This window comes from Chrysochloris asiatica, unplaced genomic scaffold (assembly GCF_000296735.1).
Source record: "Chrysochloris asiatica unplaced genomic scaffold, ChrAsi1.0 scaffold00047, whole genome shotgun sequence".
In the NCBI taxonomy this organism is placed as follows: Eukaryota; Metazoa; Chordata; class Mammalia; order Afrosoricida; family Chrysochloridae; genus Chrysochloris; species Chrysochloris asiatica.
The window spans coordinates 2168890-2196040 of NW_006408565.1; the positions used below are offsets into that span (position 1 = coordinate 2168890).

The following is a 27151-nucleotide window of genomic DNA, read 5'->3' on the forward strand; positions in this document are numbered from 1 at the left end:
AAAACCATCCTCCCTAATCTTTTTCCAGGTGCCGCCCATTCACCTGGGCATCTTCCTGCAAACCTGGCTCAGGAAGCCAAAACAGCAGGACTCCGCCCAAGCCTTTTGTCCTTCCCTTTCACCTTCTCTCAACTGAGCTCAGGAGCTATAGATATGTTCATTGAGCCTGAGAAACCAAATTGCGGGCCTGGGATTTGAACCAGCAAAGTACGATGTAAAGTTACCTGAGTGTCTGGAAAATTACTGATGTTAGTTGTATCCTGTTGTAGTCCCTCCCAGCTTGGTGTGAAGCTCCTCCCCTAAATAATACAGAGGCCCAGGCTGGCCCAGGTGTGCATTACGGGTTGGAGGGCATGCAGTAAAGATTGCAGGGTAGTGAGTTGCTGCCTGCAGAGGCCACGATGCCTGTAGTCCCAAGTCTGCCCACCAGTGATGCATCCACCCTGGTTCGGGGTGCCTCCTTGTCTCCCTCCTTCTGTCTTTCTGTGTATTCTTTTGCTATCTCTACTGCCGCCAGATATCCCCTCCTTGTGAACCAAACACTCGTGAACAACACAACTATGTCGAGGACAGTCCCCGACAGGTTTGAACCACCAGCCTTGCAGTTAGCAGTCCAGTGCATATCCAACAGTGCCACACCAGGACTCCCAAATTCTACATACACTTCTATTTAATTCTACTTAAGCTAGATTTTTTTTTTTTAAGACTTCCCCAAAACGCAGGAAGTTTATAAGTTTTATTCCTTTTAACTACTTTCTGCCTTTTGTGCTTTTGTTATTGTATATTTTACTTTTGTTGTTGTTGTGAAGTGCTGTTGAGTTGGTTCTGACCCATAGTGACCCTGTATAGGGTTTCCAAGGAGCGACTGGTAAACTTGAACCACCGACCTCGTAGTTCAAATGGCTTTGTAGTCTGACTTATTAACCCACAGAGCCACAGCATACCTTCTAATTCCCAAAGACAGTATTATGATTTTTTAAAGTCAATTTACATGTATGTGTACCCCTGCTTACTACACTTTCTGTTATTCTTGAGTCTTTTCCTGTAGCTCTGTGCTTCTGTGTTTCCATCTGGGGCTATTTTTCCTTTATCCTAAAGAGCCCCGTAGTATTTTGTTCTTGTATATTTTGTTTTCAGCTTTCTTATCTGAAAACATCTTTCTAAAATTCTAGTTTTAGTTTGTTTTCTTTTAGCATTTTAAAGAGGCACTCCCTTGCCTCTGGCTTCAGTAGTTTCTACTGAAAAGTTACTTGAAGTATTTTTTGAAGATAATATGTAGTTTTCTTTGTGTTTATCACGCATAGGTTTTGCTGTACTTCTTGAATCTATGGGTTGATGTTATTGTCAAATTTGGAAAATTCTCATCCATTATTCAAGTATTGCTTCTATCTTTATCTTCTCTTGGATTAGACCTTTTGGTTATTTCCCATATGTGTATTATATATTCTGTTGTTTTGTTTTCATTTATTTGTTCCTGTCTGCTTCTGTTTGGATGTTTTCTATTGACATTTATTTGCTAATTAGGTCTTCTTTTAAGTCCATTCAATATTGTGAATTTTAGAACTTTTATTGGATTAAAAAATAATAATAATAGATTTCAATTCTCTTTTACAATTCTTCCTTCCATATCCATTTTGTCCGTCTTCCCTCTGTCCTTTCTAACATACCACTCATACTTATTTGGGCATTCCTCTTCTGCTGACTCCAATATCCACATTGTTTCTGAGATGCTTCTATTGACTGTGTTTTCTCTTGGTCACTTTTTTCGGCTCTTTTCCATCTGCTAGTGCTTTTTTTTATTGTATCAAAGACATTGTAGATATGTTTCAGAGTCTCTGAACAGTGTTATTGCCTAGGTTTTTCTATGGCACCACTTAAATTTCTAACTGATCAAATCTGTTTCCGTTTTGCCTTATTCCTAGATATGGTCATTATTCCCAGGAATCTCCATTATGGGATTTCAAACTGAAATCACAGGGTGCTCACACCTCTTTACTTTGATTGGGCCTAAACTTCAACCTCTCTCCCCAGAATTGTGCTGCCTTGAATGAAATCTCTGTTCAGAGCCCTAACTTTCTGGAGTCTGTTCTTTGCAGGACTTCCTAGAATCTTACCTTATGTATGCAGAATTTAGGAGTCATTCATGGAGACAAGGGAAATTTTTACATAGTCTTTTCTTGAATGGCCCCTTTCTCTTTTTATAATTCCTTCTGAGTTCCAGCCTCCTGGCAGCCCTACATTCCAATCCACTCCTCAGTTTAGTGAGACTGTTGCTCTCTGCTTTGTTTGTTTTTCTCAGCACCTGGTTTATAAAACAAACAAACAAAAAATGCCCCCAGGGAGAAATCCAGGGTGAATATGGGATTATCTTTGCTTCCCTACTGTCAAGATATGCAGCATTACATTGATTGCTGTCCCATGCCTATAAATTGTTATAGGCATACCTTGGAGAAATTGCAGGTTTAGTTCCAGACCACCTCAATAAAAGAAATAATCACAATAAAGCAGGTCACATGAATTTTCTGGTTTTCTAGTACATATAAAGAGCCCTGGTGTGACACTGTTAGGTAAGCACTGAACTTGTAACAACAAGGTCATCAGTTCAAACCCACCAGCTGCTCTCAGAAACCTTATACAATATTGCTTTGAGTCAGAACTGAATGACTGCATACAACAACAACAACCGTGCAACTAAACCATAAAGTTTAGTCTCCATGGTAGTCTATTAAGTATACAGTGATAACATTATGAAAAGTTGGAAATATTGTGACAATTACCAAAATGGGACACAGAGATACAAAGTGATTACATGCTTTTGGGAAAATGGTTGATAGACTTACTCAAAGCAGGATTGCCACAGACCTTCAGTTTGTGAAAAGTACAATATTTGACAAGTACAATAACACTAATATATCTCGTTCACCTTTTATAATTGTTTATGGTAGGAGGGTAAGTCCAGTCCCAATAGAGTAGTAATAGAAAAATAGTAGGGGAAAAAAATCTGTTTATATTATGATCACTGTTGAAAAAACCTGTATATTCATTGGAAAAAGGATTGGAAGGAATATATCAAATATATCCAAAAGTTGTTGGCCAGATTAGATGAGATATGGGCACTGAGGGGAGTTTATAATAATACCTACTGATGTGTGTTTCTTTCTGATCCTCCAGTACCTTCCTACACTGGGCTATGCAAAACGAGTCCATTTGATGAATCCTATGGTCCCAGGATTAACTGGCAGCAAAATGAGCTCTTCTGAAGAGGTAGGTTACCATCTCTGAACGTGAATTTAGAAATCTTGAGCAAGAGCTGGGGAGAATGAGGACTCATTAGTAAAGTAACCTACCTAACTAGAATTCTTAAATATTTGAATGATAAGGAAACTTAAGTCATCCAGTGGTTCTTAAGTATATTGAAAGACCCAATCCTGATGGGATTCAATCATAATTTTAACCCATTTACTACTACTGATAAAAAGCCCAAGCAAAAGTAATTTCTCTATGCACCAAAACTGTGATAAAATTCAGCTTTAGTAATGAGAAGGTCATGGTTGCAGTCTACCTATTAGCATCTTGTTTATTAAAGAGATGTAATACAGCTTATTGATAAATACAACATCTTTTAACATTTAAAAAATCTTTCTTAAGGGAAAAAACAGGTTTGTTTTGATCTTTGTTGTTACGTGCTATGAAGTTGGTTCCGACTCATAGCTCATTCTACAGCGCCACAATAGGCTTCATTTATTTTGGAGTGGAGTCCTGGTATGGCATTGTAAGACAAGCACTGAACTGGTAACCACAGGGTTGGCAATTCAAATCCACCAGCCACTCCTTTGAAATCCTAAACAGGGTTGCTACGAGTTGGAACCGACTCAGTGGCATTTAACAACAAACACATTACTCTAAATGAATCTTGATGTGGCACTGTAGAATAAGCACTGGACTACTAACCACAAGGTCAGTTGTTCAAACCCCCCAGTCACTCCTTGGAAATCATACAGGGTCGCTATGAGTCGGAATCGACTCCACAACATTTAATAACAACAACAACATTACAATAAAAAGGTAAAATTGCTCTAAAGTGTATGATGCCTGGTGCTGGTGATTGCCGTGAACAATTGACATTGTTAGTGGGATGTCATTTATATCTGTTTCAGAAAGCAGTTTTGGGCCTAGTAGTTTTAGATCATTTAAGGAAGTAATCCTAGTTGTTGTTAAGTGCTGTGGAGTTGGTTCCAACCCATAGGGACCCTGTATAGGTTTTCCAAGGAGCAACTGGTGAGCTTGAACCGTCGACCTTACAGTTCAAACTGACTTTGCAGTCCAGCACATTAATCTACAACACCACACCAGGACTCCTAAGAGGGAAGAAAAAACTCTGCAAGGATGTTCAATATAGCATTATTTATAATTTGTAAAAATTGGGGCAATCTAACAATATGGAAATTGTTCATTATGTTACCACTAATGATTGATGATATAATGCAGTATAAAAATCATACATGAAGACTAGGTGGTTTTGTTAGGTGCTTCGATTCATAGCATCCTTATCCTATGTCCAACAGAAGGAAACTCAGACTGGTCATGTGCAATCCCCACAATCATTGCTATGTCTGAATCTACTATTGCATCCATCTCATTGAGGGTCTTCCTCTTTTTCATAACCTGCTAGGTATGAAGAGTAGGTAGCCACTCAAATACTTACGATATGGTCTCAAGTGGAAAGCATAATTGTTGTTGTTAAGTGTGTTGATAGACCTTTATTCTGTACAAATATGAAACAATTTTATATGCTGTGGACAAGGCCTAAATTTAAAAACCAGAAAATAGTTTTTATGTGTTGAATGGATGATCTATCAGTGGCTCGTTACTGTAATCAGTTATTTTGTTAAAGTTGTTTCATGTTGAAATCCTGGTTGTTGTTGTTGTTGTTGAAATCCTGGTAGAAAAACATATTTAAATACATAAGATAGTTGAGCAGTCTCATTTTCAACCACAAGAGGTCCTCTTCCTTTTTGTGGCTTCTAGGAGTCCAAGATTGATCTGCTTGATCGCAAGGAGGATGTGAAGAAAAAGCTGAAAAAGGCCTTCTGTGAGCCAGGAAACGTGGAGAACAATGGGGTTCTATCCTTCATCAAACATGTCCTCTTTCCCCTCAAATCTGGTAAGACAGTCCCTGTTTCCTTAGAGACCAGGCTGGAATAGCAAAACTAATGCTGTAATCACATTTGCAGTTTGTCTTCCTGATTCTGTGGTCTGATTTCTTATATATTAATGTATGGTTAGGAGTCCTGATGTGGCACTGTGGGTTAATGAGCTGTGGACTACAAGGTCAGTTTGAACTGCAAGATTGGCTGTTCAAGCTCACCAGCTACTCCTTGGAAACCCTATACACATTCACTATGGGGCAGAACCAACTTGACAGTATTTAACAACAACAATGTACAGTTGCAGTTGGGATCACATTTAGTTGTTTATGGGTTTGTACCCAACTGGGTTTTTGGGAGGGTATCAAAGTGGGCAAGAGTGATAAAAATAAAGGTTGGCACAAGTATGTTGGATTTTCTGTTGTACTTAGGTGCCATTGAGTCGATTTTGACTCATAGTGACCCTGTATGACAGGGTTTTCTTGGCTGTAATCTTTACAGGAGCAAAGTGCCAAGTCTTTTTCTTGAAGAGCTGCAGGGTGGGTTCAAACCGCCAACTTTTCAGTTAGCCTCTCTCTCAGCACTTAACTGTTTGCACCTTGATGCCTCCTTCATTGTTGAGCTAGAGGAATACAAAAGAAATAAAAGATGTAATTCTTACCCTTGGGGAGCATCAGTGCCAGCTGGGTGTACAATATGGCCACACATCTATTTTAAGACCAATAAAATGTGAGATAATACTGTTCTAAATACATGGCAAAAACTCCAGATATTCATGCATTTGGGTTAGGAATGAATTTGTTGGCACATATTCCTTTTTCTTACAGAATTTGTAATCCTTCGAGATGAGAAATGGGGTGGAAACAAAACCTACACTGTGTACTTGGACTTGGAGAAGGACTTTGCTAGTGAGGTAATACCAGGAAAAGATTAATCCCTATGGAACTTATTTCTAGTTATGTGTCACAGGGCTTTATCTGATGGTCTCCAAGGCTGTATATTCTGTTAATGGCTTAGATGAGGATTCAGGTGGTTCACAGACTAAAATGGGCATAAATCTAATATATTGACATCCAATCACTCTCCAAAGGACTTGAGAAGCAGAGATGAAGAACCATATCCAGCAAGATGAAGAACTTCAGGAACAGATACAAATCAGGCTCCAATAAAAAGATACAACTTTTTTTTTTTTTTAAAGCTTTTATTGTGAATTGAATGAAGGTTTACAGGGATAATATCAGTTTTACACTCAACAAATCATTACAATGATTATAATCCCCTCCATGCACCATCAGCTAACAGTATTTGCCTCTATTACATACCACATTGAAAATATATATTCATTTAAATGTCCAAAGGGCATGTTTTGCAAGCCAGCTTCCTGTGCCCACAGGCACACTGCCTTTCTCAGTCCATGGGCCCGTAGTCCTCTGCTGCTCTGTCTCTCAGTGCCATCGCTTCTGCCACCATCTCTGTTGTCACCGCTTTTCTGGTTGGGATCTCTCGCTCCTCTCAAGCTCTTCCCTCTTGGTGGTTCTAGGCTCCTCTGTTCTTGACATGACAGATTAACAGCTCCCCTCTTTTAGTTACGCCTCGTCTACATTTACAGTTGTGATAATCACCATTAGTCCTCACAATAATAATTACTCACAATTGAATCAAAATCCTATCCCCATCATCACCAGACCCATCTGGACCAGAGGATAACTATTCAGTGGGATTCCTGTCTTAACCTGCTTCATTCTGACACTAAGCACCCTCATGAAAGCTTGTAAGCAAGCCTTTATATCCTCCCAGTTTTGATAGCTGAAGTTTAAGCTGCTCGTCCATATCAACCCAGTGTACTGAGGCGGCAAGCTTGATTCTTAATATGTAGAATCCTTTCCATTCTGTTGGAATTTGGGGCAACTTCATCCATAAGCAAAGGTCCAATTCATCAAGTTGTAGCAATTTACATTTGCTCCTTATATCAAACTACTTTGTCTTCATCTGATTGAATTCTGGTTAGCAAGCCATCCAGGCTATGTCAAATGGGTGCTTTCTACAAGTTTGGGAGTTCTCGTACACCTCCCCAACTTTAGACCACTTCACTCTTAACTCTAGGGCTCAGGAGTTCACACGTTTCCCTGAACTTCAAGCCAGTCAGCCCTTCCTTTTCTCTCTCTCATCTCAAGTTCATAGGGGTGTCCGTGGAACATGGCCAAACTCAACCCATGTCTTCATTGCTGCATTTCCCCCACTTCCACTCACAAGTTGACCAGAGTGGTCACCAGCAAGTCTGCAAGACTGTGTGTTCCCTTTGAGTTTCAGTCTTAAAAGGGGGTTTACCCTGATGGTCTGACTTTTCTTGCCTTGATGGCTGCAAGGCAAGCATGATCTTGTCACAGCCAAACAGTCTGCTTTCTCTCCCTCCACCACCCCGTTGATCTTTGTTTCAAGAAGTATCTTCTGTTTCTCTTCTAGCTGCTCCAGGTTGGTCTGCATGTGTTTTCAGAACCCAAAGGTTCTGGGTGGGGCTCAGGATTCCATACTCCACAAAGACTTAAAAGTCTATTTCCCTGAGCACATTCTAGTGCCCTTTTAGCTAATCCAATCAGTTATAGGCTGAAGGTGGACTTACAAGCTTTCTATAATCATATTAACCAATATTCCTTTCTTTACTACTTAAATGTTTATATTACAGTAGTAGGCAGGGGAAACCAATATCCACTAAACAGTCAAGCACTTTAACATTGTTTCCACTCCTTTACCCATTCAAACTATGTCTTGATGCCTATATCACAGAGCCCTGTTGTTCCAAGGATGTGATTACATGACAGTCTACCTCTGTCCCATTTAGCCCATGCATACCTCCCTAAGTCTTCTCCATCATCCCCATTTATCTATCACCCTCCCCTTCTTATGCATGGCCCTCCCTCTCCTTTTTATTGTCCTACACAGTTACCTGAGCTATCATGCGTCTGTCTATCCCCTAACGTGAGAGTTGCTGTCTGCTCCCTCCCACCCTTGGTAACCATCAAAGAATTATTTTAATATGGAAATTTTTTCTTAAGCTTTTATAGTAATGGTGTTATGCAACATTTGACCTTTTGTGCCTGAATCTGACTAATTTCACTCAGCATTATGTTCTCAAGGTTCATCCATGTTATGAGGTGTTTTGCAGCTTCATCATTATTCTTCAAGGTAGCATAGTATTCCATTTTATGTATATACCAAAGTTTGCTTATCCATTCTTCCACTGATGGGCACTTAGGCTGTCTCCATCTTTTTGCTATTGTGAACAGTGCTGCGATGAACATAGGTGTGCACGTATCTACTTGTGTTCTAGCTCGTATTTCTTGTAGATATGTACCAAGTAGAGGAATTGATGGATCATACGGTATTTCTATTTCCAACTTTCTGAGGAAGCGCACCATACTTTTTTCCAGAGTGGTTGAGTCATTTTACAGTCCCACCAGCAATGTAGAAGGGTCCTAGTCTCTTTACACCCTGGCCAGCATTTGCCGTCCTCTCCTTTTTTGAACTTCACTGTTACTGCTGGTGTGAGATAATATCTCATTGTTGTTTTGATTTGCATCTCTCTAATGGCTAGTGATCATGAACATTTCGTCATATGTTTGTTGGCTGCCTGAATGTATTCTTTGGTGAAGTGTCTGCCCCTTTTTTTATTGGGTTATTTGTCTTTTTCTTGTAGAAGTGTTGTAGTTTCCTATAAATTTTAAAGACTAACCTCTTGTCTGATATGTCATTGCAAAAAAAAATTTTTACCATTCTGTAGGCTCCCTTTTTACTCTTCTGGTGAAATCTTTTGATGCACATAAGTTTCTAATTTCTAGTATGTCCCAGTCATCTTATTTTGTCCTTTATTGTTTGTGTGGTTTTTGCCATGTTCAGTAGTGTATGTATCTAATACATGCCATGTATCAGAGCCCTTAAGTTTTGTCCATTTTTTCATTGATGATCTTTATAGTTCTGGGATTTACATTTACATCTTTAATCCATGCTGAACTAGTTTTTGTAAATGGTGTGATATGGGTCTTGTTTCATTCTTTTGCAAATCAATTTCCAGTTTGCCATCACCATTTCTTAATGAAACTATCTCTTCCCCATTTAATATATTTTGGCTCTTTGTCAAAGATCAGTTGACTGTATGTGGATGGATTTACTTCTGGGTTCACAATTCTGTTCCGTTGATCTATGTATCTTTCATTGTGTCAGGACCAGACTTTTGACCACTGTAGGCCGTGTAGTAAATTTTGAAATCAGGGAGTGAGAGGCCTACTACTTGTTCTTCTTCTTAAACAGTGCTTTGCTTATCTGAGGTCTCTTTCCCTTCCATATAAAGTTCGTGATATTTTTTTCTGTATCTTTAAAGAATGTTGTTGGAATCTGGGTTGGGCTGGCATTATATCTGTAGATTGCTTTGGATAGTATTGACATTTTCACATTGTTAAGTCTTCCTATCCATGAGCATGGTATATTCTTTGATTTTTATAAATCTCTTCATTTCTTGTAGGAGTGTTTTGTAGTTTCATAACTATTATTATTAAATATATTGCTGCTGAGTTGATGATAACTCATGGCAACCCCACCTGTTACAGAATAGAACTGTTCCATTGGGTTTCCTTGATTATAATCTTTACAAAGGATCTCTGGTGGCACAGTGGTTAAGCACTTGGCTGCCAGCCAAAAGAAATTTGTGGTTTGAATCCACCAGCCATGCTGCAGGAGAAAGATGAGGCCATCTCCTTCCATAAAGACTTAACAGTCTCAGAATCCCTACTGAGCAGTTCTCCTGTGTCCTACAGGGTCACTATGGGTCAGAATTTACTTGACAGCAGTGGGCTTGATCTTTGTTCTTTTTTTTGTAATATGTCGAACTTATTGGGAGTAAGAGGGATGCCATGATAGGGAATAGGCTCAAAAGTTATAAAAGGTGCAATTGAAAGAACAAAGGATATTGAACTGGGAAGCAAATATGTGTTTGATCATCCTCAAATATATGAAGGGCTCTCACAGAAAAGGGGTCAGGTTTCTTCTAAACCAGCAGTGTGGGTGGAAACCACAGGGAGGCATGTCTAGATCCAACATAATGAAGTACTTTCTAGTGATTGCTCTCATTTGGCAATGGACTAGACTGCCTCACTTGACCTTACATTCCTCATCACTAGAGGTGTTCAGGCAGGGGCTAGAGGACCACTTGGAGGCAATGTTACATGAGGGTTGAGGACCCTTAAGGCTCAAATTTTTTATGTTCCACAGCTTTTCTTCTGAAACCATTCTGTCTGCAGTCTGAGGCAAGCCACAGAACACAAACTCCATTCCTTAATCCCATAAACAATCCTTTGTGGGAATAATGAGAAGCAGTAGGTGAAATACCTCTGAAGAAAGGTCTGGAACAGAGTTATCCAGTAGCCTTTTCTGTTAGGGTGGGCATGCCACATGTTAACTATTGAGCATTTGCAGTGTTGCTAGTTCAGCTGAGGAACTGAATTTTAATTAATTCACATTTAAATAGCCACATAAGGCTAGAGCCTACTGTATTGGACAGCATCAGGCTACCACTTTTCTGTTGTTAAAAATGACATATTCCCAAGGAAATAAATAGTAACAGAAACAAATATGTATACATTGTTGTATTATAGTAATTCATATCTAAGTGATATCCCCTCCAAATATCTACAAGATCCTTGCAGGACAGACTGGGGATATGAAAGTGTTACAGGACAAGAGAAATTGAATTATGGAACTTCTAGGTGGCACAAACAGTTTATACTCCAATTCAAATCTAAGGGTTGGCCATCGGAATCCACCCAGCAGTGTGCCATGGAAGAAAAACTGCTTCAGTAAAGACTGTCGCCAAGAAAGCCCGCTGGAGCCATTCTGCTCTAATACATGGGGTCACCATGAGTTGGGATTGACTCAATGGCAACCGGTTACCACGTACTCGGGCTGCTGTCAGTAGTTTTACCTGTCTTCTACCCTTTGAGACATATAGTATGATCCCCATTCTATAAATTAAAAAGGGAGCCCTGATAGCATTGTGGACTAGGGGCTAACCACAGGACTGCTAACCACAAGGTTAGTAGTTCAATACCAGTCGCTATGCAGGAGAAAGATGAAATCTTCTGCTCTCATAAAGATTGACAGCCTTGGAAACCTTATACTGGGTTGCTATAAGTCAGAACTGATTTGATAACACATAACCACCACCATACATTTGGACTCCTGGTGTGGCACTGTAGGATCCACAATGGACCGCAAACCATTAACTTGGCAGTTCAAACTCTCCAGCTGCTCCTCGGAAACCCCATATAGGGTCATAGTGAGTCAGAATTGACTCAGTGGCACTTAACAACACGTGAAGAAACCAAAACTTAGAGGTGGTCAGTGCCTAGTTTAAGGTCTCTCCAAAGCTCTTGTTCTTATGTAGCATTCACCTCTCCCCCAGATTGTCTTTATTCCTTTGGTTGCCTGTGTGAATGTTTCTCTGCTTATAAATAATGCTTGGTTTGTGCTACTACTCTAAGCATAAACGGAAGGACTAGAATTAAACTAAATATACTTAGCCTCTAAAACAAAACAAATAAAAACTTGTTGCCATCAAGTTGATTCAAACTCATGGTGTCCCCATAGGGTTTTCTTGCCTGTAATCTTTTATGGAAGCAGATCACTTGGGCTTTCATGCCTTACTCCATTGAATGGGTTTGAACTACCACCTTTAGGTTAGCAGCCAATCACAAACCTCTTACTCCACTGAGAACTAGTCAGTCAGCCTCTAGAAACCCTCAAATTAGTATAGCATTGTGAGTCAAAATACTTGGCTCTTGGACAAGTCAGTTAACTTTTCTGAACCTATTTCCCCTTCTCTGTTCTGCCTGATTTACTGTGAGGATCAAATAAGACTCTGCTGGGAAAATACTTTGTATCCTCTGTGAACGTTATTCTCAGTAGATTCAGCTGTCCTGTGCCCTGTTTGAGTGCCTCATCTTAACCAGCCCTTGTATACCTCTGCAGGTTGTCCACCCCGGGGACCTAAAGAATTCTGTTGAAGTCGCCTTGAACAAGTTGCTGGATCCCATCCGGGAAAAGTTTAATACCCCTGCACTGAAGAAACTCACCAGTGCTGCCTATCCAGACCCCTCAAAGCAGAGTAAGGCCAGCTGGGGAGAGGAAGGGCCATGGTGGGGGGTGAAACAGGAGAGAGCCTGTCTTGGGCTTCAGAAAAAGGTCTGTCTTAAATTGCGGTCCCAAGAACCCAGGGGGTCTGAAATACAGGAATGCCATACCCCATTAACTCCTGGAATGGAATTTGAGTCATCTTGATTTTGGCTTGGTCACTGATTTGAAATGACTACATCCTGTTGGGTCAACACCGTTGATAGATGCTAGCATGAGGCATGGACTTGGTTCCTTTGTTTTTTAGTGTGGTGTTTATTGAAAATTTACAGAGTATGTTAATTTTCCATTCAGTAGTTTGTGAGGGAAGTTCATAAAGTTCATAGAAAAATGGAATTTTCCCACAAATTTTTTTGAAGTCCCCACATACACATTTTGTATATACAGTTCCCTTCAATGTAACTTCATTCTTCCACTCCCTTTCTGAGTTCTCTCTTTCCATTTGTCTTTCATTCCTGTCCCTTCCTGCCTTTTGGGTTTGTTACTGGGTACACATTGCCCTTTTGGCCTTGTGTTATTCACTTTATAGGCCTATTGTTTGGCTGGAAGTTGATCCCTCGAGTGGGGTGCAGTTCCAGGTTTGAAGGACGGAAGCATGAACCTTGGTCCTTTAGTCGCTTCACAAAACCTGCCTCTTCGTTGAGGAGACCCATTGAGTTAGCCCATGAGATTGATAATCTGTACAACTGCTGAGGCAGACAGAGCCTGCACAGCTTCTCAGGGAAGCTTATCTTTAGATCCTCCCAGTTCCCTTACATTTGCTTTGACTGGCTCTTAGTTGGCCATCCACTTATCCATGATGCTGAAATATTAACATTAATAGCTTTATGTGACCCTCCCAGAAAAGACAGTAAATACATGTGAAATGCATGAGTGGAAACACTTAAAAGCTGCAAAGTTACTCTTACCCTCCTTTTCCCACCTTCTGGCCAATGCCTAAGAAAGAGAACAGATGAAAATCGAACGTGTCATTTCTGAAAGGTTGCTGCCTCTGTTTTAAAGAAACGTAACTCAGTGGATAGATACTAGCAGTTCTGCGCTGAATCCTGTCCAATCCCAGCATCTTGATTTGCTGGGATCTGCAGCCTGCACAGGGAAGGAGGGTTCTGACTCTTAGGGTTCTTCTCATTTCCAGAGCCAATTGCCAAAGGCCCTGCCAAGAATTCAGAACCAGAAGAGATCATCCCATCCCGGCTGGATATCCGCGTGGGGAAAATCATTAGTGTGGAGAAGGTACTCATTTCTCACCATGTGCTTGGGAGGCAGTGAGGGTCAGGTTTGTCTGTTTCCATCTGGAGGAAACCTGGCCTGGAGAGGGGACTTAACTTCCCAGAGGTCATATTTCAAGTCAGAACCTAGGTGTCGAATTCCAGGTCTCAGCTCTCTCTCTAATTTGCTGCCCCTGGACCTCACAACTAAACCCTGCCAGGAACTCAGAGTGGGGGGTGGATATTAGTCACAGGGAGTTTGCCCTTTAAATCTGGCCTGGTGGATCTCAGCTGGTGTCCGCCAGCATGCCTGGACTTGCTACTGGCCTATCTTTTCTTGGATCAGTGGCACACCCCACCACCACACACATACTGAGTGCAGGGAGGACACATCCTTCTTCCCAGAGACAATTATGCAACCAGTGGCCTAGAACCATCATTCTGGGCTTTTGTACCTCCCACCATGGATTTAGTTTTCACTGTAAAAACCTAGGAGTCCTGGTGTGTCACTGTAGGATAAGCCCTGGACAGCTAACCACAAAGTCAGCTGTTCAAACCCAGCAGCTGCTCCTTGGCCCTATACAGGGTCACTATGAGTCAGAACTGACTCGACGGCACTCAACGACAATAAAGACCCAACTACCAAAACTACCTTGAGATGGCTGCTGCTGCTCAACCTCCCCGTGGTGAGGCTAGTGGTTCTTCACCAGGGCCTCATCTGTGCAGCTCGTGGGCGTAATGGTAGCCACTCAAACAGGCCAGGCTATTTCATCTCCTAAAGGTTCTATTTCTTACATAGCAATTAGGCTCATTTTACTCAAATCTGCCCTTTAGTTAAGAGTAAGATAAAGACCCATTCTCCTCACTGCTTTCTGGGGACCTGGAAGAGAGTTTGCTCTAGAAGGTCCCTCTGTAGAAAGTGAAGTGACTGCTCCCTTCTGGAGCCCAAGGGTTGACCAGGCCCCCTGCTCTGTCCCATTCTGCTCCTCTCTGGACCTGACACCTTCTGCCGGCAGCACCCAGATGCAGACAGCTTGTACGTGGAGAAGATCGACGTGGGGGAAGCTGAACCACGGACTGTGGTGAGCGGCCTGGTGCAGTTTGTACCCAAGGAGGAATTACAGGACAGGCTGGTGGTGGTGCTGTGTAATCTGAAAGCCCAGAAGATGAGAGGAGTCGAGTCCCAAGGCATGCTTCTGTGTGCTTCTATGTGAGTGAGGACCTCGGGTGAGGTACAGGACTCGGGGTGGCTCAGGAGAATGGGGAAGTGGTCCCACATGGTGCCCTTCTACACTGCCAGTTAGAAACCATGGGAACACTCTCCTCTTCATTAATGAATGCTAAAAGATAATATAGGAAGGGTTATTTATTATCCACATACTGAATATGAAGCACCTTACCTACAGGCATTATTGAAACAGACTCAAAGCAGTTTGTGTATGCCCAAGTTTTACTACTATACTACTAAGAGGTGAAGCTGAGATTCAAACCAGTTCTGATTAGCTGTAAAGTCCTTGCTCTGATAGGCCTCACTTCCTCTCCTATTAGTGGCCATCTTTTAGAGTATCTCCTAATAATAGGATTCCCACATGTTGCTAGATCATCCAGCCCTGGAAGTATCTGAAGTAGTAAAGCATTGAAGACCTCCTGGGGCTCTGGTACTGAGGATACTTCAGATCCCATTAGGACCCCTCTGGAAAGGCTTAGGTTGCCTTGATCTCCACAGTGGCTGGAAGCAATCCATAGCCTCAGCTTTTCCTTGCCCTGTGTGTCTTCCCAGAGAAGGAATAAGTCGCAAGGTTGAACCTCTGGACCCTCCTGCAGACTCTGCTCCTGGAGAGCGAGTGTTTGTGAAGGGCTATGAAAAGGGACAACCAGATGAAGAGCTCAAGCCTAAGAAGAAAGTCTTTGAGAAGTTGCAGGTAAGCAGCTTGTTATTGAGTCCACAGCTGAGACTTCGTTTTTCATTGACCTTTCTAAATGAGAGGTGCCTGAGGAGGATGGTACTGGAAGGACCTTGTAGCTACTAAACACTGACAAGCTATCTGAAGCTTCAGTTATTCCTCACTTGATTGTCAGTCTGCAGTTAATGCGCTGGACTGCAAGGTCAGTGGTTCAAGCTCACCAGCCACTCCTTGGGAACCCTATACAGCTTAAATCGGAACCACTGACCTTGCGGTTCAAACCGACCTTGTGGTCCAGTGCATTATCCTACAATGCCACACCAGGATAGAATTCCTCATTCAACAAATATTGAGGGGGGTGCATGTATCTCTCACCTCTAGGTGGCATAAAATGACTTATTCTCAGCCACTAATGCAAAGGTTGGAGTCTTGGTGTGGTGCTATAGGATCAGCAGTGGACTACAAACAAGGTTGGTGGTTCAAACCTACCAGCTGCTCCTCAAAATCCCTGTACAGGGTCGCTGAGTCAGAGCCAACTCCAACAGTACTTGTCACTTAACAACAACCACCCAAACTGTAGGCTAAGAACTGGACTGCTAACTGCAAGGTTGGCAGTTCAAACCCAGCAGTCACTCCTTGGAAAACCCTATATAGAGTTGCTATGAGTCGGAATCGACTCAACAGCATTTAACAGTAACAACCACAACTTAAGAGTTGGCAGTTCAGACCCACCCATTGGCTACACGGAAAAAGGTCTGGTGAGCTGCTCATAAAAAACTACAATCAAAAAAACCCTATGAAGCAGTTAATACTTTTTAATACATGCTGCATCACTCACTATGAGTTGGAATCCACTCGACAGCAATAGGTTCTTAATACGTATCAGGCACTATTACTAAGTTGGAGTCCTGGTGTGACGCTGTGGGTTAATGCACTGTACTTGTTTGAACTGCAAGGTCAGAAGTTCAAGCTCACCAGCCACTCCTTGGAAACCCTGTACGGGGTCACTATGGGTCAAAACCGACTCGACAGCACTTAGCAACAATAATTGCTAAGTTAGTGAATTAAGTGGCAAAAAAAACCGCGTCTCCTTGTAGAACTAACACTACACGTATGACTTGTAGTTAAATATGTTATTTCCTCAGTTAAAATGCTTCTGGGGGCATTTTCTCTCCCATCGTAACTACACACAGCAAAGAGCTTTGCCCACTTGATTCTTTCCTGCTTTTACCAAGCTGATCTTTTCTGACTATAAATTTTCATTGTATAAAATGTCTAAGACATAGAGGGAAAACAAAGAAAATAGCTAAATTGTCATAATTTAACGAAAACCTACTTATATGTTGAGGAAGCTGTTTTTCACTATTGGAATACAATGATGGATGTCCTTGTACACAGGCCTTTGCACGTGCCCATGATTATTTTTTTCAATGGAATCCCTAAAATGAACTTACCCAAGTTAGAAGAAATAAGCACTCAGGCTTTTGGCAAGCCATCCTCAGGAAAGCAGACCCAGTTTGCACTGCCTATGGTAGAAGAGGGTCCCTGTTTTCTTGCAGTCCCACTGCCATTGCTTTAATCACTTTTTTTGGTCTCTTCTGTCCAGGCTGACTTTAAAATTTCTGAGGAGTGCATCGCACAGTGGAAGCAAACCAACTTCATGACCAAGCTGGGGCTGGTCTCCTGTAAATCGCTGAAGGGGGGGAACATTAGCTAGCCAGCCTGGCAGCTGCCTCACCCATTCCATCATCCCAACTCATCTGCTATCTCCTCAGTTTGCTCCATTCACCATCTAGCTCCCAAGACACTGATGCAGCAGGTTGGGGACTCCTGAGGCGCACAGCTCCTAAGGAGCAACTCACCCTGCCCAGAATCTGGGATCTTCCTATCTGGCAGCCTGTGTGTTAACAGAGTAGAATGGCAGCAGGGAGTCCAGCTCTACCTTCTTCCCTGGGCAGCTGATTTTGAGCAATCAGGTTTCCATATAACTCACAGAAAAAGTGTATGCCACACAGCCCTTCAAATTGGAAAAACATTGGTTTCCAAGTTTTCCGGGAATTAGTCCAGCAGCTGGGCCTCTGGCTGGAATCTGGAGCCTGGACTAGGCTGACAGCTTCTCCCCAGCAGGAAATTGTGGGTTTGGAAAGGGAAAGGAAAGCAAAGAACCTAGTGGTCTACCAAGTGCTTGGCATCTTTCCCTGGTGCTTGCCACCCCTGAGGCTTGACACTGAGGGGCAGGGCCTGCCTCAGAGCTCCTGGAATTTCCTTTGATCTTATTAGGTTGAGACACTCCCTGAACCAGCTGTGTTGTTAGCATAGAGGTGGATAGGATGGGGCCTGTGGTTCTCCAGAAGGTGGAGAACTTCTCCATAATCCTCAGAATTGTTAACCATCACTGAACAAATAAAATGTCTAAACAAGGGTGTCTGGCTGGCTAAGCCTTGTCTGGGAGTTGCTGGGACCCTCACTAGCCTGGGGCTGCTTACTATATTTCAGGATCTCCGGGGTGGAGGGGATAGAATAGAAGACAGACACTTGATTTTCCCTTTTGGCAGTACAAACAGAAAAGTCCCACTTTAGGTTCCCCAGGCAGAACATCCTCCCTTCTTAGTGTAGACCCAGACCACAGACCTGTCCCTCCCCTATCAAGAAGCAGTAACCACAGCTAAGTTTTAATTATTTAATTAACACCTTTAAATGAAACACATCCAAAGCGTTTTCACTGTGTCTCACTCAGGTTCCAGGGCAGAGGGACTAGAATATTTGGACAGACATATCAAAAACTCAAAAAATTTAAAGAAATATATATATATATATTTCTAACATTTTTATAGAAATTAAAAATCAGAGGCTTTTGGGTCTCTCCACTGTGCTAGGACAAGCTCATCCATTCACCCGAGGGCAGAGAAGTGTTCTATTTCAGATCCTCCTTTGTCCTGTCACCCCCACCTCCCCAGAGCAGAGACAAGTTTCAGAACATCCTAACTCTGGATTAGTAGCTCAAGTAACATTGTGAGAAGAGACATACAAGGGTTTTGAACCAGTTTATTGGGGGGCAACCCTTGTGTAGAATTTGCCTTTCCAGCCCATAAACACTGAATCAGAATCTACATGTTTATAAGATCTCCAGATTCTTACCAGTGGAATCTTGATAAAACGTGGATGATCCCTAGAAAGGCAAATTCTCAGCCCGGGTTGAACTAGAATGAAGTCCCTCCCCCACCTCCTCAGCTCCTAGGCTGCTGCCTGGGGCTGGGGCTGGATCAGGAGCTCTGTGCACAACAGTGCTTACTGATTGATTGTCCTCTTTTCCCAGCTCACTGGGCAGGTGCAACATGTCCCCGAACAGCTCTCCACTGCCCAGATGGCAAGGGAAAAACATTGGTTTGTAGCTACAGGGAGGAGACAGCAGTGAGAAACTGGGCTCTCATACAGTGTACCCAACTCTTGTTTGGAGGGGAGTTCATCTCTCTTTAGCAGAGGAGAGGAAGAAGCCCAAAGCTAGGTACCTTGCCAACTCAATCCACTATGGAGGAAAGGGTCTCCAAAAGGGGTGGCCCTATGTGGCAGCCAAGATGCTATGAGCGAGGCACTGGAGCTACTGTGGTAGCCACAGGAACGTGGAAGCCAGCTTACCTAGAGATGGTACAGACTAAAAACAGGAAGGTCATTCAAATCACTGGCAAGAAATCAGTAGCAGAGGCTGATGTCTAGGGACCAAACATTTAGTCCACTCCCAAAGAACACTGGGTTGCCCTCACCACGGATTAGGGAAGAGTCTGGAATAAAATGCACCTGTGGCTTTCACATCCTTGTCACTCCCAGCAGAAAGGATATGCACCAAGAGTGAGGAGAAAGATCAGAGGATGAAGTCCATGGAGCCAGGTCTAGGCCTACATTCCAAAAGAGCACTCTCCCACCACACCCTCCCCACTATCCACTGCCTCGGTAATTCCTGCTGAGCTGAAAGGGGCACTGCCCCAACACAGTCCATGGGCTCCTGCCTCTAGGAGTTGTGCCCACTTACCTACCCTACCTTGATCCATGTGAAAAAAGGAGCAAATGCTTGGCATTGTCAAGTACCCACTGAGATTACGGCCTACTCTGTTCTCCCACTGTGTGCACCTCCCAGCTGGCCCTTCCTATCCCTATCCATTTGGGCCCTGTCAGTCCAAAAAGCCAGGGGGGTGGTTGGTGGTGCGCTGAGGCACAGGAAGATTAACCTCCTGCACCATTTGTGCTTTGGAATGCCACAGCCAGTCCCTGCCCCCCTCCCCAATCTGGGGAAGCCTGTGAGAATACAGTGACTGGCCCACCTCCAAGGACTACGGAAAGGAACACACTGGATGAGAATGGGACAGACTGGTGCCAGCTTTGGGCTAGCCACAGGCCATGGATGCTGCTGCCATGTAAACAGACCCCTGGAATGTGGCTTCATGAAGTCTGGAGAATGGACATGCAGCCACTTTTCAAAAGTGCTTTGATTCTGAACTCCGTCAGTCATGAAAAAAAACAAACAAGCTCAAGCAAGGTATTCTGGTCCCAATTCTGTGACCTCAGGGCCAGCAGGGGGCGCAACCACCCAATCCTACTAGCTACCTCTTTCCAGTTGAGGGTAAGGCCAAGACTGAAGTGGCAAGTGCCAGAGGTGAATCCATTTGGGAAAAGGCATGAGAGCTGGATGACATGAAGGACAGGGATCAACACCAGGCTTGCATAAGTATTGAAGGCTGTGGAGGTTAAGGCTGCAGGCTTCCTCTCTGTTAGGTTGTGTCTGCTGAATCCTCTCGTCCTTGGAGCTGCTCAGGTCCCTGAGAGATTGTATTCCTGGGATGGGTCAGCAGTGCCAGTAAGGTGATCAGACGAGCTCTTTCTGTGGGTCTGTGGGGGGAAATAAGACAAATAAGACTCTTGATTCCAAGCACATCCTCACCCAGCCTCTCCCTGCTCCCTCAATGCATCTGAACACCACACCAGCAGCCCTGGGCTAGACATGTGACTCTGGCTCTAAAGCACTGTGCTATCACAACCCCACACTTGAAGTAGCAAAGCTGGAATGGACGGTGTGGTGCTGTAGGATAAACACTGAAATACTAACCGCAAAGTTCAAACCCACCAGCAGCTCCTAGGAAGCCCTGAGTCCGAACACTTAGCGAGTATAACTCCAAAGTGCGCGCGCACGCACACACACACACACACACACACACACACACACACACACACACACGTCCCTTCACTGTAGCTCATCAAGGGTGACATTCATCCTTCCCAGACCTCAAACCAGAAGTCTAAAAGATCCAAGGAGGAAATCCCTTCTGGTACCCCTTTCCTATCTTCAGTGAAGGGACCCACACATAGCCCACTACCTGAGCTAGGCAGGCTCTGTTTCCTTTGCTCCTCTGGGCCCATCAGCTGCACGCCTCCATCCTCCACCAGCTCCCCTTTAGTCCTGTTCTCAGCATGAAGGAGCCCATTAGTGGGAGGATCAGTAAGGGGCTCAGCCCGAGGAAAGCTTGGGGAGGCAGGTGGGGGAACCCCCACAGAAGGCTTTCGGGCCACAGGTGGGGGACCCTTAGGTGACTTCTTCGGGGCTTGGGGAGGTCGTTGCTCTGAGATGCTCCGAAGTTCAGCCACTAGATTTCGCTGGAGGTCAGTCTGGGACTCCGGTGACACAGGCCTCTCCAGCTGCAGTTTCTTAGTGCCCTTGGAGAAGATGAAGCTGGCTGTGGAGGCGGAGGACTGGGGAGACCGCGGCTCAGCGTCAGGTGGTCCATTGGTCTGGGCACCTACAACACTCTCGCTGACAGACAGACTGGAAGCCTTGAGTCGGACAGCAGCATGGAGACCCGAGGAGGGGGATGGCACTGGACTGGCCCGCCCTGACAAAGCCCTACGTAGTGGCTTCTGGGGGGCCGATGGCCCCAATGCTGGGGTTGGAGCTCCTGTGGGTGCTCCCACAGAGCGCAGCCGTACCATCTGCAGGAGTGACGGTGTGATCACGGGGGCAGTGGAGTCCTCCCTGGAAGCCCCACTGCTCTTGCTGCAGCCCACCAGTTCCTTCTGAGGGAGTTTGGCCAGAAGTCCTGGGGCAGAACAAGTAGGAGGTGGGGCTGGGGGAGCAGGAGGTTCTAGGGTCCCATGAGTTTGGCTAAGGGATGAAATGGTGGCTGCAGGGAGCAAGGCAACCAGGTTGCTGGCAGGCTCCAGCAGAGCTGAAGGGTCTGCTGGCTCAGGGCCAACCATGGAGAAAAATGCCTCCTCTGGTGGGGGAAAGTCAGCCATGGACAAGTCCTGCTCCTCAGGGGCAGGAGGCGGGGGTGGGGGCCAGTTGGGATCTTGGAGGGACTCCTCTGCAGTCTCTGAGGCAAATGGGGTCTCAACCACCTCTGGCTTCTTAACGGGTGGTGGGGGTGGATGGTAAGATGGGGGTGGGGATGGTGGAGGCGATTGGTCTTTGGCAACCACAGGAGTCTCCTGTGGTGGGGTCAGAGATGTCTGGGAAATGGGAAGGGACTCAGGACTGGCATCAGTGGTAGAGACCGGCCCAGGAGTCAGAGACGGGGCCGTCAGAGCAGGGGCAGCCTGATTGGGGGTCTTAGGTTTAGAGGGGGGAGGGGAGAAGGGGGCAGGCACCTTGGGATGAGGAGGTATGACAAGCCTGTCACCCAGGGTGGTGGACATGTGTGAACCAGAGCGGTCTGACGGGGCTGGGTCAGAGGAGGAGGAACACAGAGAAGTGAGGGAAGAGGAGACAGAAACCCCTGGAGATCGAAGGGAAGTGACCCGCTCTGGCTTAGGGGGCTGGGCCTTGCCTGGGGAAGAGGGGGCACCTATCAGGCCCTTGGGGGGAAGGGTAGGGGTGCCACTTTGGCTCGAATATCCACTGGAGGGTGAGAGTGTCCGTTCTGGAGAGCGTGGAGGACACCGGGAGCCACATGGAGACGAGCCAGGCCCCCAGCTGCCTGCCGAGTTGGATGGACAGGGTGCTGCTCCTACACCTTCTGACCCACCAGTGGTGGGCGGACGAGGCAGCTGTGGCTGCTGCTTCCGCTCAGGCTTGGGTGGCAACCCCAAGGGCCCATCAGGGGTTGCTGAGCTCCGCTGATGCAGTGAGTAGGTCCGGCGGGGCGGTGGTGGGGCCCGCTTCAGCTTACGTAGGGACACACTTCGGTTGGACAACTGCCCACCACTCCGAATGCTAGTTGTGTCTGAGGCCTCAGCAGTGCTGCCCCCACTGGGAGAGCCCCTCCCGCTGCCCCCCTGGGGAGGGGGTGCCACACTAGTGCTAGCCATGGAGCTCTCGGGTCGGCCATCAGAGCCACCCTTAGAGGAGAGGGTGGAGCCATCGGACACAATGGTTTCAGAGGACTGAGAGTGGCTCCAGGTGTCACTGGAGGAGGAAGGGTGGCGGCTGCAGGGCCGTGGACTCGAGGCTGAGGAGAAGCGGCCCAGTGAGCGGACAGAGGCCGGGCTGGCCGACAGCAGGCTGCCTCGGCTCAGTGTACGCAGGCTGCAGCGGCTCAAAGCTACCACGTCCACCGTGGGTGGCAGTACGGCATGTGGGATCAGCTTCGAAAGGTAGGTGGCCTGGGGTGAGATGGACATGGCTGGGCTTAGGGGCTCTGCAGGCCCCACCCCTCCTGTCAGCCCAGGCACTGCCAGGGACATGGGCCTGGTCAGTGGCGGGGGCCGGGCCCCCGTGGACCGGCCAACGAGGGTATCATCCCGGTAGACAGAGTCAATGTGGCACTGTAGCATGGCCTCCGCCTTGGCCCCAGTTTCCGCCTCCACCTCTAACTCCTGCAGCGACACTCGAACCCCCGTCCCTGAAGCCAAGCTTGCTGGGTGACCGTCCACTGTGGGGATGCGGACAGCATCCCGGGAGCCAGGAGGCCGAGGAGTACCTGGTGCTTCACGCTCGTTCCGCAGGCCTAGGACGGTCATGAAAGAGACAGGAGTCAGCAGAGAAGAGGGGCTAGTCAGGGTTCCCATCCCCCAATGCCCACCCCCAATGCTCACCAAGTTCCTTCTGCACATGCTGTGGTAGTCCCAGCACTGTGCTCCGCCGCTCTCGACGCCGCTTCCCTGATTTCCCGGATGATTTGGGAAATGAGTCATGGGGTCGGAAGGTAGAGCCTGGAGGCCAGACCAGGAGAGAGAAGCTGTTAGAGCGGGTCTCAGGGCACAATTTGCAGATTGCTACTTTTGTACAATAGCACTAAGAGCTCTGCTAAAAAAGATTTCCCAGAGTCAAGCAGGCCTAGGCAAATCCAGGTTACACAAAGCTAGAGACTTAACTGGAAGGCTTTACCTGGTGCTTTCTCTATTTAGTGAGTGTCTCCTAGGGTGGTAGGAGCCCTAGCAGTGCAGTGGTTAAGCACTTGCCTCTAACTGGAAGGTTGGTGGTTCAAACTCACCAGCTGTTCTGTGGGAGAAAGCTGTAGCAATCTACTTCCGTAAAGATTTATAGCCTTAGAACCCTGTGGAAGAGTTCTACTCTGTTCTATAGGGTCTCTGAGTCAGAATTGCCAACCTGTAAAGGGCTTAGTTATGTTGTGTGCCAGCATCCTAAACACCTGGCAATCATGCCAACGAGGCAAGTACTCTTATCATCCTCATTTTTACAGACTATCAAACTACAGCTTAGAGAGGTTAATGATTTGCCTGAGTCACACAGCTTGATGTTACATAGTAGCAGCACCAGGCCTCAAACCCAGGTTTTCTGATTCTGAGACCACGCTCTTGATTGTCCTGCTTTGTAATCAATGTGTATCATGAAGCTCCAGGAGAACCCAAGTTACTCTTTGTGTTTCCTGAATCCACTAAGTCACAGAGCCCTGGGAAACCACAGGTGCTACCTCCCACCCAACCCCTGGAGAATCCTATAGGCAGATGAGCAGACACCTCTGCGCTGGATCATCTCTGAGCGGATGGAGAGTGCGTCCTCCGCTGTGGAGCTCTCAGCTGTGTAGGATGTGCTCTGGCTGCAAAAGGAGATGGTGTCTTCATCCGGCCCTGTCCTGGAGGACTATTGGGGTAAAAAAGAAGCTCAGGCCTTGGCCTCACGACCACCCCAGAGGCCTGAGGTGAGACTGGCCATTGACTTTTAACACCCCCGCAAGCCAGCATCAGCAGTTCTGAAGAGCAGTAGCTGGAGCAACTCTAGACTAGTCCTCAGGGGTCATCTAGTTTAACCCCATGAGGATACAAGAAGAAAACTAGACCCACAGGGATCAAAGGTCACGGAGGGAGGACTGAGCTGAGGGAGTGCTCACCAGGATGCTCTGGGTGTCACCATGGTCCCAATTGCCCTTATTCAGCTTCTGTTTTTCTGGAAGACACCAGAAGAGTGTCCTAAGTTAAGGCCCTGGCTCAGGGAGCTAGAAGGTAGTACTTGTAATGAAGTGGGCCTGGGAGTTACCTTGGTGTTGTAGGGAACGGAGCCCTTCCTGGGCCTGGGTGTGCAGCTCCTCCAAGTGAGGCGGTCGCCCACTGGGGAAGAAGACATTGTCCTGATGCTCATCCACAACAGACCCTGGCCCGGTACTTTGACGTTTGTCATTTTCAGCCTTGGTAGAACCTAGTGGGATGGAGGGAAAAGGGAAGTGAGGCCCAAAGGCACAGGCTCAGGAAAAGTTCCCAGAGACCCCAGACTATTCACAGTCTCTGCACACAGATGCAATACACCCAGTCCCCAAACTCTTCACACCCACACAGAGTTCTGGGGCATATACTTAGTGCACTCAGCCTCCATGTATCTGAGTGTTTATGTTTGTATCTGAGTACCCACATGTGGGCAAACTGGTCCACTGTAAGCACACAATACCCACAGTCTGTATACAAACAAATAGCAACCAAGTATAAACACATCTGTGTACTCATGCCACACAAGTACTGTGTACTCCCCCCACATGTACATAACCCCCACAGATCCCATTCTATACATATACAAACCATTCCCAAGTATACACGGAATTATATACCTCACTCAAGGCCCCATGCACGACACATTGCTCATAGTAAATACACTTCTGTTTCCTGACCCCAAGCCCCATTTCACAGGAAATAGATAATTTTCTCCTGCACAAACATGCATTATACATGTGTATACAACCCGTTGGTCCAAGTCTACGAAGAAGATACCATGTAAAACTTGGAAGGGGTGGAGGCTAGCAGGGATTATAACCAGATTCCCAGAAAATCCTGGGCAGAAAGAGAGACCAGGGATATGGCCTCTTGGGTCCTCTACTCACCCATGTAGCTGCCCTTTAGTGGAAGGACGGGCAAGGGGAAGGGGAAAAAGGACCTGGCCCCCCCACTTCAACCAAGGCAGCTCTGAGGGAGCAATGCCAGGTCTCCCACTTTCTGAAGGGCCTGGCCCCAGGTACCTAGAAGTCAGGGATCCATTACAAAGGATCTAGTTACAGGCCCCGTCCATGGGGGTGAGGGGGGGGGGGACCAGTTATCTAATCCTGGGAAGGGGAGGCTGTGTCAGCAGTTAGAAACCCCAGCCCACCTTTAAATGGAACCCACAACATAAGCAAAAGCTCTGGGTCATATGACCTTGGCTGTACCTTGTAAAGGGACAGGAACAAAACAAACCCTTTAAGGGGCCACACCCCAGGCCCAGGGTCTTCAGGTCAGACACCTGTCCTTTCCACTTTCCTTAGTCCAGTCCTCGAAGGCCAGAGCTCTGCCCTAGGGAATCTGAAGCAATCCTGCAAGGTCAAAACCTCACCCAATCCTGACTTTCTAACTGGGGACAAGCTCAGAAAGGGGAAAGGCCTTGCCTAAGAGCACCTAGCAACGTGGAGTCAGGGAGAGCCAGATCTGAACTCAGGATTTCTGGATCATTCTCAGACTGGGGGGCCCTCTGACCTCTCAAAACTCAATAACCTCTGGCCCTGGCTTCTTAGTCCAGGCCTAAAAGACCAGGAGAAGGAAATGGGCAGAGGCGCTTTCTCCAAAACTTCTCCACATCTCGGCCTCTAAACACAGGATTTCATTCATCATACTACTCCCCAACTTTCCTCTCTTCTCTGCTCCCCACATCCCATCCCAACACCTTGAGCAGGCTTGGGAAGGAGCAATACTACCACACTGGCCTGAGATATTGGACAGTACTCAGTCAAGTGTGGGTACCCCTGGGGGGAGGGGGTGTCTCTCCAGAGGGCTGCTAGCTTCAAGGTCAAGAGACTAGACCATCCTCCCAAGCACATGCAGGGTCCAGACAAAGGCAGCACCAGAGTCGCTGGACAAAGGCAAGGTGGCCGGCTAATAGGGGATTCTGGCCTCGTTATTAACCTCACCCCCACCCCATTACCGTTTCCTGGCTTTAATCTCCTAATCAACATAACGGTCTGGTAAATAAGAGTGTCGGGGATCACCGCTGCACATCCCCCCCCAGCCACACCCACTCACCCTTCTTCTTAAAGAGCCCGAGAAGCGCTGGGAGACGGCGACCCAGGAACACTACCATGATTGCAGGCGCTACCCAGGACCGTCCCCTAACTAACCACTCCGGAAAGGAAAGCCAACGCCGGACTGCGACTTCACCACCACCCAACAAGCACGGAGGGGCTGCGAGCCCGCCCCGCCGCAGAGCGCCAGCTCCAGGCAAGGGAGGGAGAGGGGCTGCACCCCAGGTCCTCCGCCCACATTCGCCACTGACCCCGCCCACCCACCGATCCCGCCCTTCAAGGGGAGTGGAGGG

The 27151-nt window shown here is 46.2% G+C and overlaps 2 protein-coding genes across 2 annotated transcripts in view; one reads left to right on the forward strand and one right to left on the reverse strand.

Annotated features, from left to right (window-relative positions):
• YARS (tyrosyl-tRNA synthetase) overlaps positions 1 to 17861 on the forward strand; it is a 32559-nt gene extending 14698 nt beyond the window's left edge. The window contains exons 6-13 of the mRNA XM_006862147.1: positions 3172 to 3264; positions 5029 to 5164; positions 5975 to 6060; positions 12165 to 12300; positions 13462 to 13559; positions 14551 to 14744; positions 15315 to 15456; positions 17045 to 17861. Of these exons, the coding sequence (XP_006862209.1) occupies positions 3172 to 3264; positions 5029 to 5164; positions 5975 to 6060; positions 12165 to 12300; positions 13462 to 13559; positions 14551 to 14744; positions 15315 to 15456; positions 17045 to 17155 (996 nt within the window). The 3' untranslated portion in view covers positions 17156 to 17861. The remainder of the gene's footprint in view (positions 1 to 3171; positions 3265 to 5028; positions 5165 to 5974; positions 6061 to 12164; positions 12301 to 13461; positions 13560 to 14550; positions 14745 to 15314; positions 15457 to 17044) is intronic.
• A 2131-nt stretch (positions 17862 to 19992) lies between these two features.
• Positions 19993 to 26917, reverse strand: KIAA1522 (KIAA1522 ortholog). Its single transcript, XM_006862148.1, has 5 exons — positions 26860 to 26917; positions 24860 to 25018; positions 24714 to 24769; positions 24343 to 24466; positions 19993 to 20319 (listed from the first exon to the last, which is right to left on the reverse strand). Exons 1-5 carry the CDS (start codon positions 26915 to 26917, stop codon positions 20297 to 20299), a joined length of 420 nt encoding a protein of 139 aa, XP_006862210.1. The 3' UTR covers positions 19993 to 20296.
• Between the last annotated feature and the right edge of the window lie 234 nt (positions 26918 to 27151).